The sequence below is a fragment of the Anser cygnoides genome, chromosome 1 (genome assembly GCF_040182565.1).
Source record: "Anser cygnoides isolate HZ-2024a breed goose chromosome 1, Taihu_goose_T2T_genome, whole genome shotgun sequence".
Lineage (NCBI taxonomy): Eukaryota > Metazoa > Chordata > Aves > Anseriformes > Anatidae > Anser > Anser cygnoides.
Window position 1 is genome coordinate 39,724,469 of NC_089873.1, and position 17,769 is coordinate 39,742,237.

The 17,769-nt window shown below is 38.0% G+C and overlaps 1 protein-coding gene across 2 annotated transcripts in view; it reads left to right on the top strand.

The window, feature by feature from the left end:
• LGR5 (leucine rich repeat containing G protein-coupled receptor 5) overlaps positions 1 to 17,769 on the top strand; it is a 92,364-nt gene that overhangs the window by 66,935 nt on the left and 7,660 nt on the right. For both annotated transcript variants that reach the window (XM_048065417.2, XM_048065416.2), the window contains 10 exons: positions 1,850 to 1,918; positions 4,410 to 4,481; positions 5,670 to 5,741; positions 5,846 to 5,914; positions 6,046 to 6,117; positions 8,891 to 8,956; positions 9,167 to 9,238; positions 10,172 to 10,243; positions 12,177 to 12,302; positions 17,400 to 17,545. In XM_048065417.2, coding sequence (XP_047921374.2) covers positions 1,850 to 1,918; positions 4,410 to 4,481; positions 5,670 to 5,741; positions 5,846 to 5,914; positions 6,046 to 6,117; positions 8,891 to 8,956; positions 9,167 to 9,238; positions 10,172 to 10,243; positions 12,177 to 12,302; positions 17,400 to 17,545 — 836 coding nt within the window. The remainder of the gene's footprint in view (positions 1 to 1,849; positions 1,919 to 4,409; positions 4,482 to 5,669; positions 5,742 to 5,845; positions 5,915 to 6,045; positions 6,118 to 8,890; positions 8,957 to 9,166; positions 9,239 to 10,171; positions 10,244 to 12,176; positions 12,303 to 17,399; positions 17,546 to 17,769) is intronic.

A 17,769-nucleotide genomic window follows, 5' to 3' on the forward strand; every position in this document is an offset into this window, starting at 1 on the left:
CATATCTTTCTATCTGCCACCTTCTGCACTCAGCTGAATCCTTTCCAGAGATTTTAGAGGTTTCAACCAACCAGGGCAGAACGTAAAAGGCCTGGTTTGAGGAGCAAAGTATCAAAACTGAATAATGCTGGTCTAAAGGTAACTATTTTCTTTCTCATCCACAGAATTATGTACTGCTCGTTTATGTATTTTCATAAGATCAGAAAGCAAGAAGTTTTGGCCTTTTTTTTAATCGCTGGTTTCAGTTGCATCGATCCCTTAGTTTTACAATTGCAGTTTTACAATTTTTAGCCTGCTGTGAGTTGAAAGGAAGTCCCTTAGTGTAGCACCGGAAAAGGGGACAGGAAAGGAAGAAGGAAAATGTAATAGTTTGTTTTGTTTTCACAAGTGAGATTCACATGGCACTTGGTCAAAAATGGGGAAAAAAAGAACAATGGAATAAGTAATTGCAAACCCAGTCCCAGCCACCTGGCATGAAAGAGGCAAAAACACAGAGGACAATCATGAACCTGGGAATAAGTGTAGGTGCAGCCATTTTGCTGTGATAGGAGAATGCAGCACTTGCCCCGAGTGCAGTAATTGTGTACTGTATAGACCAGTTTCCAGATAGTTTCAAGCTAATCTAAAGAGATCTCTGTGTAAACGATGGACGCCAGCTTTAAAATCATTTGTTTGCATCAACGCATAGGTCTGGAAATCACATATCACTGGAGGGCAAAACCAAACCGTACGCGCCTGTAATCTCTTTTTGTCAATAAGCAGGAGAGAGAGATTTACAAGCAGGAAGGAAAGCCTTGTTGAGTTCAGACAGCAGTTTCCTGCCTGCATTACTTCAGCCTGATACTATTTCAATTTCAATCTATTGTAAACTGTGATTTGTGTTTTGCCCATTCAAAAAGGCTTTTACTCAAGTTTTTCAGACTGTATTCCTCACAAAGCAGTGCTCAGGGAGCATTGCACTAAACAGGCACATCTCAATTTTAGTTTCAGGTGTCTCCTGAATGCTAAAGGATGCACATATGCTCAGGGCAGAAGTATGCTAACAGCCCTTTCAGTTTAACAGAATGAAGTCTAATTGCCACAGCAACATGAGCAGCTCTTAAAGCAGAGGTTACTACCCTAGCTAAACTACTGTTCCTACAATGTGTGTGGTTAGAAACATTCTCCATATGCATCCTGACAAAGCTTAAAATTAACTATATAGTTAATGATAAAGTTGAACTTACTGTATGTTTTCCCACTTGTTTTAGCCAGAGGAAGATTTCTCCCAATCATTTTTACCTTCCAAACTCCATTAACTCCAGTATCTCCAATTTCTTGGTCTCACAGACCATGAAAAGTACATTAGATGAAAGAAAGACTCAAGAATTAAATCTAAGTCTTGAAAGACTGAGTGAGTCAGAGGCAAATGAAACCTTAATAAAGAGATGTATTAACCGTGTAAAATTCAGCTCATGGTACAAAGTTCTTGAATATTATGGGCAAGAGGTGTTTGTTTTGGTTTGGTTTGGTTTGGTTTTTATTTTTTCTGTTGATAATTTCCAAGTTATAACAAGCGATTTACAAAAGAGAAGATCCATTAGTAGTATCTGAATCCACTTTTGGCTTCTTCATTGCTGAATAGCTAGGATACAACTGAAAATAGGATGCTGATAGAAAAATAGGAATGAAAATGTGCCCTAAATAGAGTCCGTTAGAAAACATCCATACACTTCTGATGATTTATTGGCTTTTGCCTGTATGTACTTATTCAATGAATGGAAGACGGTATTTTGTTACAAATGCTAACAAGTCTATGTTATCCTTAATGCAGCACATAACCTCAATAATACAATCTGTTTTCACACAGAGATCTAAATTACAACAGTCTGGACGAGTTCCCCACTGCTATCAGGACACTAACAAACCTAAAAGAATTGTAAGTACAGAAGCACAGCACTTACATTCGGAAGGAGGATGTTTTGTCTAGTGTGTGACAGATTCTTTTTTAATGCTGGTGATTTTATCAGTAATCCTTAAAAACTCATATTCTAGAAAGAACTAATAAACATGCCAACATGGATAAAAGATAATTTTCAACATACAGTTTAGAGCATACTAGTTCTGAAAACTTCTATACTGCATTGTGCAGTAGATTTTTTTCAGGAACTTCATCCTTGGAATACAGTGAATAATAAACACAATAATTCATTTTGAGTCCCAAACACAACAGTTGTTTTTTTTCAAGCAATCAAAAAAAAACCCACAATCTGCTAGTCTAAGAAAAAAAACCATGGCATTCTTACTGGCCAATCAGGTTTAGATGCTATCTGCCATCCCTCCTGCACCATTAAATTAAAACAATTTCTTTTCACTGTAAATACTCCTTTGTAACGTTGTAAACAAAACACTTCTGGATGCACAGACATAGTTTCCGTAAAATAATGTCAACAATGAAAAGAAACCAGCCAAGTTTATTGTAAGAAACAGCTGAATTCTAAAAGAATGAATGAAATATTCACACGTTGTACACACAATGTACACAACGGTGTGCATGTTCAGAATTCTTTCCATGTGAAGTATTTACCCCATTACCGGTACCATCAGCATCGAGATTTACAAAAACTAGGTAACATAGCAATTGGATGCAGTTGTAGCACTGTTGCATCACAAGCTGGTGATAAAGCCACTTTAAGTAGGGACCTGGGATTTTTTTCCGAAGCAGGGAATCCCCAGGCAGCGTTGACTCCAGCTCGGTACCTCCCGTGCTAGTCAACAGTGTGGCTCTGGCGGAGGGAGCAGAGGGAGGTTCAGCTCATTGCAGGCGTACCTTACCAAGGGGGTTTCTGGGCCAAGCCTCGTTTCTCTCTCAGAATGTGTGCCTGGGCTGAAAAGACAGAATGTGGCATTTTGTCTGTGGCTTGGAGGCACCAAGGCAGCCACTCAGAGCTGGAGGGCTGGCCAGCGAGTCAGAGCCAAATCAGTTTGTTCCAGAGGCTCTGCATTTTGCAATCTCAGCTGTAGGGGTGGTTCTGTGCAAACTAAGTGCGTATAACTGTTACCCAAAGTTAATGCCTACATAACGTTTGCCAGACTGAGTTTTGAAAATACCTGTGGGACAATTTTTCCCACTGTGGCCTTACTAGTCTTCTTACCTGGAGGTTCAGTTAGCTCTAAGCAATTTTCCTCATGCACATGAACTGGCAGGCTATAACCTAGCTTTGGTTTGGGCAGGGTGTATCACTGGTGAGCAGTGCCACAGGGCAGAGGCTCTCTTCCAACCAGTTCAGAAGCTCTCTAGACTCTATTTTGCAGAAATGCACCAAAATCTGCTCCTGGCTGAAGTCAGAGTGGTGATGAGGGGCCAGACAGTGCCCTGGGAAGTAGTCATGCCGTTTGCTTAGCTTTTCTGCCATGCAGGGAATCCCAGTCAATACAGCCACAAAACCAGTCTCTTTGCTGGTTCTAGGTGAAATGGGATCCTCATATTGCTTGGATTCCGCATCTGCATGGATGCAGCTTTTACTGCATGCAGAAGAACAAGGGATTCAGAGCCTTGCAGCGTCTCATCAGCAGTAGCATGATGACTAAACAAGTGAAACCAGTAATGTGGGACCTGTCCAAGTAATGACCAAGTGTGCTTGCATCAGTGAACAATTTGAGGCTTTCTAAATGTATAAATTTAATCTGGGAAGCCTTTTTCATACCCGACTGAACTAATGGGAGTTTCCCACACAAATCATCATTGTTCTTTTGAAACCTTAGTTGTTTCTTTTGTTTTTCACAATGGAGAATTACTCATATGAATAAAATCCAGTGATTAATGATGAGACAAAGATTTGGTCCTCTATCCAGCAGTCACAACTACGTTGGATAGTTTGTTCATGTCCACATCTAAAATATTTCAACAGAAAGTTGGTTGTGGGAGACTTAATATAACGTATAAAATCATTTACTTGACAAATTTGTGTAATTCATTTATCTCAGAAAAAAAAATAGTTGCAGTTTAACAAGCACGGGAATATATATATACTGTTTTATTGTTATTTAATTTTTAATATTTAACTGTTAATTTTATTATTTCATATATGTCTATATTTACATTACATATACATACGCATATATTCATACATACATGACATACAGCTATGAAGCACTGTTGCCTACTGTGAGCGTCTGAAATTTAAAATGCCATTTTGCAGTTTACTTTATCTGAACGGCACTCTCATTTAGAACAGTGCAGAAGCCTAACTATTTGCTTTACTTTTTCTTTTGCTTTTTTTTCAGTTCTATCTTCCCCAGAAAACAAGGATATACCCTTACATGCAAACACTTTCCTTATTACAAACAAAAAACAATGTGCATTGTGAATACAGATTATGCCTTCACGATTTTTTTCTTTACTGTGTAAACCATTTTTTCTTTTGTAGGGGATTTCATAGCAATAACATCAAATCAATACCCGAGCGTGCATTTGTGGGTAATCCATCACTTATTACAATGTAAGTGATAACAGTTTATTCAGTGACTCTTCCTGGTAGAGCATGTGGAACTAAACACCATATTTGTGGCTATTTGTCTGATAGATCTTTTTGTGAGTGTAACATACAGTAATGCAAGCGAACAAGCTTATATCTTTCCAACCTCATGGAACGAGTGGCAGTTTGCATACCCTATTTAAAGGGAGTGAGTACTGCTGCCTTAGCCTTGACCTTTCAGTTGAACTATTCCTTATAGGTCTCTTCGTTTTACTGGCAATGTAGAAGATAGCAAAATTACTCCTGATGGATTCCAGTCTTAATTCCCATGGTTTTACATGAGAATACTTGAGAATTGTCAAACCTCAGATTAAGAAATTGTAAAACAATTTTATTAAAAATAGTGACTCATCTTGAGCAGTGTTATTTTATGAGTGAAAGCAGCATGGCTTCAAAAACACAGTGAAACTCAAATGTGACGGATGGTCAACCTCCTCCAAGTGTGTGAAGTTCTGACTTCTTCACCTGCTAACTTTGTCTCATGTCACAGTATCACAGTATCACAGATTTCTAGGTTGGAAGAGACCTCAAGATCATCGAGTCCAACCTCCGACCTAACACTAAGTACTCCACTAAACCATATTGCTCTACATCTAAACGTCTTTTAAAGACCTCCAGGGATGGTGACTCCACCACCTCCCTGGGCAGCCCGTTCCAATGCTTAATAACCCTTTCGGTAAAGAAGTACTTCCTAACATCCAACCTAAAACTCCCCTGTCGCAACTTTCGCCCATTCCCCCTCGTCCTGTCACCAGGCACTTAGGAGAACAGACCAACCCCCACCTCTCTACAGCCTCCTTTAAGGTAACTGTAGAGAGCGATAAGGTCGCCCCTGAGCCTCCTCTTCTCCAGGCTCCATGTCATAACAAAGTTCTTCATCTTTGGGTTTCAATGTATGCAAACCTGGGAGAAAGAGGAGATGGGTTTTTTTTTGGCAAGCTTCTGGTTTTAAATTCAAGGAGACTGACTGCTTCAGTATTCAAAATATGGTTGATGGACTTAGGCTAGTGGGTGAAAAAAAGCCCAGAGGTGCACCAAGTCTGTGGCTGAGAATACAGAGTATACTCACTTGCATATAATACAATCATGTAATGTGTTCTGAATATTTTAAAATATTTTTTATAAAATGCCTTTTTTGCTTTCTTTTTACAGACATTTTTATGATAACCCCATCCAGCTTGTTGGAAAATCTGCTTTTCAACACTTACCAGAACTCAGAACTCTGTATGTGTTTAATTTTGTTTTAATTGTCTTTATATATTGCAGTGTTAGAGCTGTCCCACACATCCCTCAACACAATTATATTGAAATGATGTTTTAAATTCTAGGACCTTAAATGGTGCTTCACAGATAACAGAGTTTCCTGATCTGACTGGGACTACAAGTCTGGAGAGTTTGTAAGTGCTAAAGCAATATTTTTGCTTTGTTTTATATTTTTGGATACTATTTTTTCTAAAGAATGTTGTAAAAAAAAATATTTTACAATCTCTAAAAAGTAATCTTTTTTTTTTATAAATGCTCTCAACAGGACCCTCACAGGAGCACAGATCACCTCTCTCCCCAAATCAGCTTGTGACCAGCTACCTAATCTCCAAGTGTTGTACGTTTCAGTAAGATTAATAACATTACAGTAATGCAAAAGATTAATGAACAAATGAAATCAATATGATTTTGAAATTACCCAATTGCTGCTATTTCTGTGTATCACATTAACTGCCTAGGGATTCAGAGCAGGGAGCAATTCCCCATGTTACTCAAAAATACCAGCCTCCAAAAGTTCACAATCCACGTACCAGTCAGGATTTCCCATACATTGTTGGAAAAGATAATTAATTTTCATATTTTTAGGACAGCTTAAAATGGTTCTCGATTTTCTTTTAAAAACTGCAAAGCTACATGGCCTTATTTTCATTCATTCTGTCTCCTATAGTGTTTTCTTTCTGAGGAAGATAACTCAGTGAAGTGAATAGAAAATATAACTGAGTAAGGAGTTTAGCTTTGAGTACTTTTTATGCTTCTCTTTTAGTTTCTTTTCCAAACACACATAAGTAGTTGACTGAAATTTTAATAGACTATTATTTGGCATAGTTGGGGCATACTTCTTATACCAAATATCCAATATTGTTTTAGCTTGAAAATGTCCTTGGAGTTTGCTTAATCACTAACGAAAGTAATCATTGTGTCCGCTTCTTTGAGATTCAGCCAACAGCACTTTCCTCTATGTATTACATCACTAGGAATGCATTTGATATTGCTTCTCTGGCCAACATTAAAATAACACTAATTATAACACATTATTTGAATACCAGCTTGGATGTCATGAACGTTTCCAGAAAAATTAAGTTTTATTTGATGGACTCAATATAATCATGTCCAGAATGATAAAAGACAGAAACAGTCTGTTGCCAGAAGGAAGTCTGCACACAGACTTTCTTTTGAATATGCCCTGTACTATTCAAAAACAATAAATAATCTCTAAAGTGAAGGCAAATAAATACAGTAGCAATTAATAAATTGTACAGTTCATGGAAGAGCAGAAGCCTCCACTGAAAATTCACATCCCTTATTTTCAGGTATCACCCAATATTATTGAAGCTGACATTTAAAAGGGCAGGGAACCAGTTTGGCAGCCATGTCATGTACACAGAGTTGCTTTTTCCCCGTTCCCATCAGACTGGAACAAACATGCCACATTTTACAATGTGTACCCAAGTTCACATTTAAGCTTACAGATGAGTTTTGCCTGCACCATGAAGTATAAGGGTGTGCTGAACCCAACCAGTTACTTGGAGACAGTGACCTTGAAGCAGCCTCCTGGCTCAGTTACTGCAGAACACCCCGCTCTGAGACACAAATCCTACAAGCACAAACACTGCTTGGAAAGCCAATTTGTTTATCCTACCTAGCCACCAGTGCTTCCAAACGTGGATGAATAAACACAGAGACTTCCCAGGTGCACCTGTAGTAGAGGTATATCTGAGAAGGTGGACTCCTCTCAGCACAGTTGGATACACACTTCAACAGAGAGCCATAACCCCTGGCCCTCTGCTGCTGCCAAGAGCATCATTTATTAACAAAGAGACAAAAAATCCCCAACCATCTTTTACCTTGGCTTAGAAGCTTCCAGCTCACTTGAACTCTCTGGCATGTCTGATCTGAACCACAGAGTACCTGTGAAGAGCACAAAATTAGGGGCAATAACCCTGCTGTTACAGAAATGTGTATATATTAATGGTAGCCTTTCTGCATAGTAAAAGCAGAGTGGAACTCATTAAAATCAGGCGCTGTTGTTACTTGCACCACTTTCACAAGTCAAATATAGAATCTACAAAATGCTCCTATCAGAATAGTAATTGTGAAAATAATTTTTTTTTTCCAGAAAGTAAACGGGTAGATGTGATCCAATTTTAAAGGATTTGAAGCAGGAATGATAAGAGATTACTCTTTTTGTTGATAATATTAAATAATTGTGAAAAAGGACATTTTTTGTAATTATAGGTATAAGGTTTTACTCTATATTCTTTCCACCAGCAAAATTCCAATTCAGTTTTCCCCAAACAAGATGTATATATACGATGAAACTATTGAGAGTGAGAAGGGGAGGGGTGTATGGTTCTTTTCCTTTTTTTTTCCCCTCCAATTTCTGCAAATTGCCTGGGCTTGTTTTTGATTAGTTAGATTATACTATAAATCAGTCCAGATGTTTCAGTTATTCTGTAATTTGTTGAGTTTTGGCTCAAGTCATTTTAAGAGTTTTTTTCTCCCATGTAGTGATTGATTTCAAAGTTAGTTCCAATATCTTTAACCACATCACTCAGTTATAAGACATAACAGTTCTAAGGATCAGAGGCAATACTGCTTAATTAAAAGTGTAGAACGGAAAGCTGATTACAGTTCATTGTGATTATTGCCAGAAAAATATAGGATATTCTCTGACAAAATGTGAGTATCTAATATATATATGTATATGTGTATTTAATAGATCGTTTACAACGGTTTAAATATTTGTCAAGTTAAACATGATGAACATGAAGTCTGTGATGCAAAGCCAGTACTCCCTTGAAGCAGACTGCTGATATTGTTACTGTAAAACACTCAGAAGTCTATGCTTCAGGCAGGAAATTGTCAGACAATGCAAGGAATTTGCAAAAGTAGGATATGGAGTTAATACATCCTACCTTTTCCCCTCATATCTCCTTCTCAGTTAGAAATAAAAATCTGACAGATGACAGATGATAACTGAGTCCACTCATTTGTATTCTCCTGTAAAAACAAGCTATTTTAAATTGAGCATGAAGAGACACAAGGAAAGGCAATCTTTTTCTTTTGACATTACATTGAATATTAATCTTTTCTTCTCTTGTGTATTACAGGGATCTGTCTTATAATCTGCTGGAAGATTTACCCTGTTTTACTGCGTGTAAAAAACTTCAAAAAATGTAAGCTTCAAACTATTCTAAAATGCCTAACAAGAGTCATCTGTATACAAATTTGCTTGAGCATCATTAATTTGGTTACTGCTGACCAATTTGACATATCCCAAATACATACCCTTACAATGCACCAAAGTGGATCATAAATAGTCTGAATTACCATGGAGCGTCCTCCAGGTGCCTTTGAAACTGAGGAGATTCTTATTGCTATTTCAGTGACTTGCATCATAACGAAATTGATGAAATCAAAGCAGACACCTTTCGGCAGCTGGCTGCTCTTCGTTCTCTGTGAGTACGGCCCTAGCAGTGGTTCACTTGAGTTCTCAAAAGCATGGGGCATATTTACTATCTATTCATTGTCTGTCCACTGTTTGCCCCAAAACATCCTTGTTTCTATTTCTCCTTGCTTTGATCTTTCATCCGTTAAGTCATAACTGTGAAAGCAGAATAAACACTGTGAAGCTTAGCATCTGCAGCAATGAATTCAAAGATGTAAACTTCCAGCTATAAAAGCTGTTACTTGTGAACATTTCTGACAGAGGTGGAGAGAGATACTGAGCCAAAACTAGCATCTGATGGCAGGTTCACGTAAGAATCATCTCTAGGGAGCATGAAATCTTTATAGAGAACACTGTTCTCTATAAAGAAGAACAGTAAGAAATAGATTTCAAACTTGTATGTGTTTCTAGTATTCACATAGACACAGTAGAATAATTTGTTGGGAAATTACTTTTGTAAGTTTTTACTTTTTTAAGTTTTTGAAGAATCAAGCCCATCTTTTTTTTTTTTAATTTAGTTGCTTGCAGGTGTTTTTTATTATTTTTTTTTTCAGGGGTGGTGAAGATTGTTATTAAGAAAATAAGCCTATTGACAATGGATTTGCTGTTCCTAGTCATGTCATGAGGGCTCTTAGAAGTAGTCCATTACCCCACTCCTCTTTCTGCTGCCTTAACTGTGAAGCAGGCTGAAAACAACAGAGTTAGACTGCAAAAGTCATTAAGTTTTAGAGAATGTTGTCACCTTAGTAACTAACACCATTAACTGACTAACATAATTTGAAAAAAATGTAAAAAGTTTTTGCAGTTTGAGATATGTAGAAGTTTATTGAAAATATTTGCATGTAATTAATACCTTTTTTATATTTAGGCACCCTAATCAAGTGTATGAAAACTTCCATATTCACTCAGTGGGTATGTAATTTTCTACTCGCTTTTCTTGTAGGGATTTAGCTTGGAACAAAATTAAAATTATTCACCCCAATGCCTTCTCTTCTTTACCATCTCTGATCAAACTGTAAGTATTTATATATCTTTTACATTTAAATTTTCACATTTTTCTTGCAAGAACATGCAAAAAAATTGTAACTTGATGCCCCACTCAGCAGAAATTGAGGCTTTCTCTCTCTATTCTAATCTTCTGATCTGTCAAATCCATTTCTAAATGTCTTTTTTCTTGTACTTCACTAACTCCCATAGGTATTGTGGAGAAGCTTCATATACCAGAGTGTAATCACAGTGATTGGGCTCCAAGAAATATATCAGTCTACCTGTCTTGCTTCTTTGAATTTGTTAGTAGTTCAGTCTCTATTATCAGCAATGCAGATACCTTCCTAGTTGTGTATGAGGACTAGGGAACTGGATTCAAAATTAAATTAGAAACATTTTCCAGTAAGCATCTTTATTTCACTGCTTCTTCTCTGATGGAATAGTTTTTCTTCTTTAGTACCTTCAGCCAGAGAAGTTAGTGGTCAAAACATCAGAATCCAAATTGCATATGCCTTATTCACAAGCATCTCTGTCTTCAAAAACTTTTTCCTGCTTCCCACTGTCATTGCAATACCTTGTTAAGGTACCCCCTAAGGCAGTGGATGCATGGGGAAGACATGAAAGAAAATTCCTCTGGAGTCATCCTACTCCAAAGTTGTTCACAAAGACATACAGATAATCCAGTAGTTGGATTTCAGAGTCATGGGAAACACGCATTTGGAAAGGGGTATTAGTTTTTGTTAATGGAAGAAGCCTCCCCTCTGAATGGTGCAAAATCCCCAATATTGTCTATGGCATTCCTTTTTGGGTTCCTCCTCAGTGCTTTCTTAGAGAAGAAGGGGTGAGGGAACATCATGCTGCCAGCAATAAATTCTGCATTTGTTCAATAGCACCAAACAGTCACACAAAAGTAAAGAAAAAAAGCCTTCGAACATACAGAGTAAACCAGTGTACTGAGTGTTACCTGAAATGCTAGTCTGTTGTCCTGGTCTGACTGAAGTCAGTGGTAGATTTAGCCTTTTCAGCAGGACCAGAATTTCACTTTTGGTATTTAACTGTGTTGTGAGCAGTAGGACACACACATGCACAAACACAAGTGCACTATACCAGAAAAAGTAGAAGACCAGTCCGTCAACATATCTCTTATTTTATGACTAGCCCTTTAGATTTAGATAGTCCTAGAGACAGGAACTTTTCAATCCACCCTTGCATCGGACTCCCCTTCTTTCTCCTTCTTGAGCATTAACCATCTTACATATTGCAGTGTAGATTAGTAGGAAGAGGACTGAAAAGGCTTATACAGTAAATGGAAGGGATGGAGACCAATACAGAACAGAACGCATCTGAGCTTCCCCCTCTTTGATTACTTTACCATTTCTCCTTGATCACAGTCACTTTTCCATTCACCTGTTTTACTTTGCCAAGTTATGTCTCTGTATTCATCTGCATTTTCTCAGCTCCTCAGACAAACCTTAGCGTAGAAATATCACCTTCACTCTCTCCAGCCCAAACCTGTCCTACTGTGAAATGCACTTCTTCACCATACACCTGAGCTCCTCCTTGTGTAGATTTCAGAGCAGCCATGCCCTCTCGTATCCCACTGATTTTTTTAGGGTGGGGGAAATTTTTCTGGTATTGGCTCCCTTTGATTCAACAGTCCATTTAATTATTTTTAAACTCATTTGCTGGTCTCTAAACTTGTATTTGAATGCTTAGAGTTAAAATTTGACAACAGAGATTATTCTTAATGATTGCTAGGTATATACTACTAGCTTTGTGCTAGAGACATAGGTGTATACTCCTGAGTGTTGCTGCAGCTTTGCTTTGCTGACTGGGGCCTCTCTAATGCATTCATTTTGTATCAATTTAGAATAGTATAGTTTGTTTTTCCAACATGACTCTTCTAGCACTGAAGAAAAAAATGAGAACCTGTAAGCTGATTTTTATTTGCTGTTATGCAGGGATGTGTCATCCAACCTTTTGTCCTCTTTTCCTGTGACGGGGCTACATGGTTTAACTCATTTAAAATTAACAGGAAATCGTGCCCTACAAAGTTTGATATCATCTGAAAATTTTCCAGAACTCAAGTGAGTATATCATTAAAACTAATAAGCCACATTTGTGTTCATGTGCAGTGGAAGGTGTGTCAGTGTGTAAGGCATGTTGCTTCGTATTGTCAGTCTTTGATCTGTGGTATTAAAACTAAAGCAAATATGATAAAAATGATAGAGTTATTTTATTATGCTCACTTTTAACTGAAGAACTATGAAGTGTTTTGAAATATTAACCCCAGTACTTGCTTAATATGAGCCACATCTGCTTCCTGGTGATATGTTTCAAAAGCTGTTAAAACAATATTGCTAGCAGCTTAGTGATATCTCCTTCTACTGGACTGTGGTTACAGAACCTCCCTTATATTTAGTGAGAATTCAGTAAATATCAAGAATATACTTCTGAAGTTCCAAAATAATTTGCCATTTTTGTTTCAAGTAGAAATGAACTCTCTTTCCTGTAATATTTGATTAAGATAATACTTTACTGTTACTACTTAAATAGTTTGATGCTAATAATTTGCTGATGGATGCTCTATGATAGAGAAAAGAAATGATCTCTAGAGATTATTTGAAGCTCTGCTAGTCACTGGATGACCACAGAGAAGTCACAGTAGAGAATTTTGCCTCTGACTTCAGGATATTAGGGAGTATCTCCTAAGTCCCCCTTGAATTTCTGTTTTAGTTGGAGGATGCCAACTGCAAAATATATTTTTTACTCATTTTAATGTAAAAGATATTGTAAATTTTGAAACAATTAAACAGCGTGAACATAGAGAATCACAGAATGGTTGAGGTTGGACAGGATCTCTGGAGGTCATCTTGTCCAACCTCCTGCTCAAGCAGGGCCACCTGAAGACAGTTGCCCAGGACCACGTCCAGACAGCCTTTGAAGGTCTCCAAGGAAGGAGACTCCATCCTCATATCCTCACTTGATTTGGCTTTTGCACTGGAGAAGTTCCATAAGTCATAATAGGCAAACAACTCAAGGAGACATGTTACTGATGAAAAGGACTGGAGTGTTTGAAGATATAAATAAGGCAGTCATAAGTTGAAGTAGGGAGATGATTTAATGTTTGCATACAGCACTGGAAGGATCCACACTAGAGTACTTCTGTGATGGTATGTTAATATAAACAGAGAGAAGAGCTGCAAAAATGGTTCAAGGGTTAGGAAACAGTGCCTTAAAAGACTTAATAAACCCAATGTTTGTAGTTTTTCACAGAGGAGATTGGGCAGTGACTTGATCACAACGTATGAAACTACTTCATAACACAAATGTTCAAAGCACTAGAGGCCTTACATAAGTCTTCAGATGAGTCTCAGAGGTCAAGAAGCAAGTATCATAAAAAGTTGTGCGTGTCTGAGGCTGAGCTTCTGCCAGTTTTTCTTCTCTCACTGACTGCCCTCATGCTGAGGCACGTGACAATTCTAAAATGCCTTAATTTCTTAAAAAGAGTGTAAAGACCAAAAAAATCGATCGTTCCAGACTAGCAAATATATAGTAATATTTATACCATAGCCTACTGGCATAAGAAATCCTGCAGTGGTCCTAGAATAATCCATTATTCAGCTGAATTGGGTACAAGTCGGATTTTTTATTTTTTTTCCTCAACATTATGTTTTGTATAATTTTTCCACCAAATTATGTACATTGCTAAAATGCAACTACAGTAATTAAAAAGCTGTACTTACTGGACAAGTAATTAAAAAGGATGTCAGACAATAGCTTAAGTTTTTTTTTAAAAGTTAGTAAAAGTATGATTGATACATCTAGAGCTGATTAACATCTGTAAGAGCACATGATATCCAATCAGGAGAAAGTGGGGTAAAATCCTAACCTGTAGTCTGTAGGATTTCTACATTTTAATGAGGCCAGGACTTCACACAGGATCACTGCACAAACAGTGCATGAAGCACCAAACTTGAACAGAGATCTAAAACAAAATGTAATTTCACCCTTTGTAATTGTTGGAACTAGACATTGGTTACAACATTAAAGACAAGTTCCTGTACAAAAGCTGCCTTCTCATCTAAATAGGTCACTGCTGTTCAATACACAAACACATCAAAGAGCTGAGCATCCTCTGCCCCACCTCCAGCAATGGCACAAGAATGCTCACAGAGCCGAGCCCAGCTTGCTATAGCAAGCTACGAGGAAATAAAGTTGGGCTGCCAACCACTCCTTCCTTCTTTATCTGATGCTTTGATTCAGTGCTGTAAAGAATTCAGTGACTAGCTCCGTCCATTGTAACTCTGCATTCCCATTCACCTTTGTGAGGTGGAAAACAACCTTGTATTCTCTGCTGCTTAATCCAAAAACAGAAATAGAGGCATTCCTTGCTGCAGGAAAAAAAAAACAGGTGTACAGATACCATCAGTAAGATAAGTAGTATATAAAAATAAATTTAGACAGTGTTTCTACAAGACTTTAATTTGACAAAGTCCAAATCTAATCACCCACATCAAATAAACACTAGCCATAGAAAGGAATGTTTCTGGCACTGTATGGCTGAGAGTTGCCTTTGTATTTTAATGTTAAAAGTAGCTGAAAGGAACTCCTCGGTCACCAGGAAGAGCTGATACTAGTTTCTCTGCATTGCAAAGTATATGTTGTCCAGTGTGTTCTGGATCCCACTCAGTCTGTGCATGTGTGTTTTACACACAAATTCAGAAGTATTTACCAATTTGGGATCTATATGTATAGCCTAGTAACCCAGGGCAGGTAGGAGTGTGGAGGGGAACTGTTCAGGTTTAACAAAGGATGCTAGAAAGTCCTACAGGGAAGATAAGAAATGGGAATCACAATACAAAAAGGATGTTGAGGTGCTTGAAAACCTCCAGAGGAGGATGACAAAGCTGGTGTCGGGGCTGGCAGGCGTGTCCCGTGAGGGCAGGCTGAGGCCCTTGGGCTGCCTGGGCTGGAGACAAGGAGGCTGAGAGGCGACCTCCTGGCTCTCGGCAGCTTCCCGAGGAGGGCGAGCGGGGAGGGAGGTGCCGGCCTCTGCTCCCCGGGACACCTGGGGACGGCCCAGAGCTGCGCCAGGGGGGTTTCAGGCTAGGAACAAGGAAAAATCTCTTTGTGAGGGTGGCCAAACACTGGACCAGGCTTCCTAGGAGGTGGTTGATGCCCCGTGCCTGCCGGTGTTCGAGGGGCGTTTGGACAGTGCCCTCAGTAAGGTGCCTTAACTTATGGCTAGCGCTGAAGTGTTCAGACAGTTGGACTGGATGATCTCTGGTGGCTCCTTCCAAATCAACTATCCTGTTCAAGAACACATTTGCTTTCATTCCTTGAGCCTAAAATATCCACTAGCTATTCATTTCCACAGCTATATCAATGTCTTCAAATAAGTCTGACACCGCAAGTTGCAGTCATCACCTTGCAGAACTTTCAGCATTTCTTTTTATAAGGTGTTTTGTGGTTTGTTTTTGTTGGGTTTTGTTTGTGTGTTTGTCTGTCAAAAAAGGGGCATTTCTTTTGGGGATGTGGATTGTTTTTCAACCCAAGTGACTAGGTATGGGTTAGTCTAGTAAGCGAAGGGTTTAGTAATAGTTTATTTAAGGGCTTCTAGGAAATGGTTATCAAAATGTTTAATCAGGATAATCTCCATATTTTAAAAGATAACATGCACAGAAATGAATTAGAAATTACATATTTAAATCTGCTGGCCTGAAGTTGCATGATAACTAGATCTTGGTCACCTTGAACTTTTATTGGAGTACTTTAAAAACAGCTTACATAACTTCTTGTATTGGGTACAAGAGTACAGATTGTTGTTGCTAATTCCCAACAGAAATATAAGTATATAGAATCTAAATGCCCCCAAATGCACTAACTTAAAAATCACTTCAGAGCTTAGGGTTCACTTTGTTCTGCTTTGTACCGAGCCTTTGGCTAGTGCACAAGTCCTATTGGTATTGGGCCTGCTTCAGACAGACTCCCTGCTGGATTTTCCAGGACATTAAAGGTTGCTTGGAACATTCATTATGTTAATTTACATGATAAACCTGTTGAAAGTAACCTGAAAGTAGGATACAGTTCTATTTTATTCTTTTTAAGACAGAATAACCTAGTTACCTATTTATATCTGAAGCTTTTGGTTTATTGAACTTTTGAAATTAAGATAATTTTTTAGGTTTTACTATGTACTATTGGGGAACTGCATATTAAATATCTCCACTTCCAAAGTACAAAGTGTATCCAAGGAATAGAAGAAGTAGTCTGTAGAAGTTGAACATATGTAGTTCTTACGTACTACCCCAGAATTTGGACATCCCTGAATGAATGGAATTCAAAACATACAGGAAATCAGCAATTTTCTGGCAATAGAAAACCTCAAAATCTTTGAAACTCGCTCACTCATACTCAGTTTTGTGTTAGGAATACCAATGATATTAAAGGAGTTAGGAATGAACATGCAGTGTCCTGCAATGACTGTGCTCACTCCTGTGAGAATTAATAAAGTAAAGCCTTTTTTCAGTGACATCTGTTTTCACATATGCTGCATTTGTGATTCATTCCCCTTTCAGTGTAGAATACTGCTTCCTTGGTCTGTGCACAAAAGACAATCTCCTTTTTGCCATTTTACTGTGATAAAATTTGATGTGAAAAGAGAGAGATGAAGTTTGAATCCAAAATTAGATCTCATTTTCCCCAAACTGGAAAAATTATCATTGGGAAGTGAAGTTTTGGTTTTGCCTGTTAAGCAGGTAGGCGCAGTTGTGATCTTGCCCTTTTTTAAAAGAAGCCATTAAGAAAGTAATGTGAAGAAACTGTGGAGTTACACTGTAAAATTATTAAGACATAAAAAAGAAACAGAACTCTTAAGAGTAACATTCAATAAACTGCGTCATGTTCTACATCCATATCTCCCATGAAAATGCATAAGAAAGCTTCACTGTGCCTTTACTAAAATTACCGTAGAAATCATCTGCATGTCTGATGTGGAATTCTATTTGTGAATCCTCAATTTGTATCATCATGATTGATTTTTACCCTTAAATATTTTGACTTTCAATCGCGGCTACTTAATCAAGTTCATTTGTGCTAACAATTGAAACTGTGAGCAGTACAATTGAGTAACTCTGGTGCTCTAAACCAGTATCATGGCGTGCTTCCTTGTTCTTCTACAGGGTCATGGAAATGCCTTATGCTTATCAGTGCTGTGCCTTTGGAGCTTGTGAGAGCCACTACAAAATCTCCAGCCAATGGAACAAAGATGAGAATAGCAGCATTGATGATTTTCACAGGAAAGATGTTGGGTTGTTACAAATTCAAGGTAACTGTCACCTTTTGCTTTTAAATCTACCTGAAGGCTGTGATTTTTCTAGTAAGCAATCTGTGATGTTAAATCCAATACTCTTTCGCAGTCACCAAGGCAGTACCTTCCTCTCTCTTGCCTGGTAATATGTCAGTGTTCCCAAGCTTAGCAAATTCATTTTGTCAGGTCTATCTTTCAAAAATCTCACTCACTCTTCCTTCTCTCCAAATAATAACGTGGGA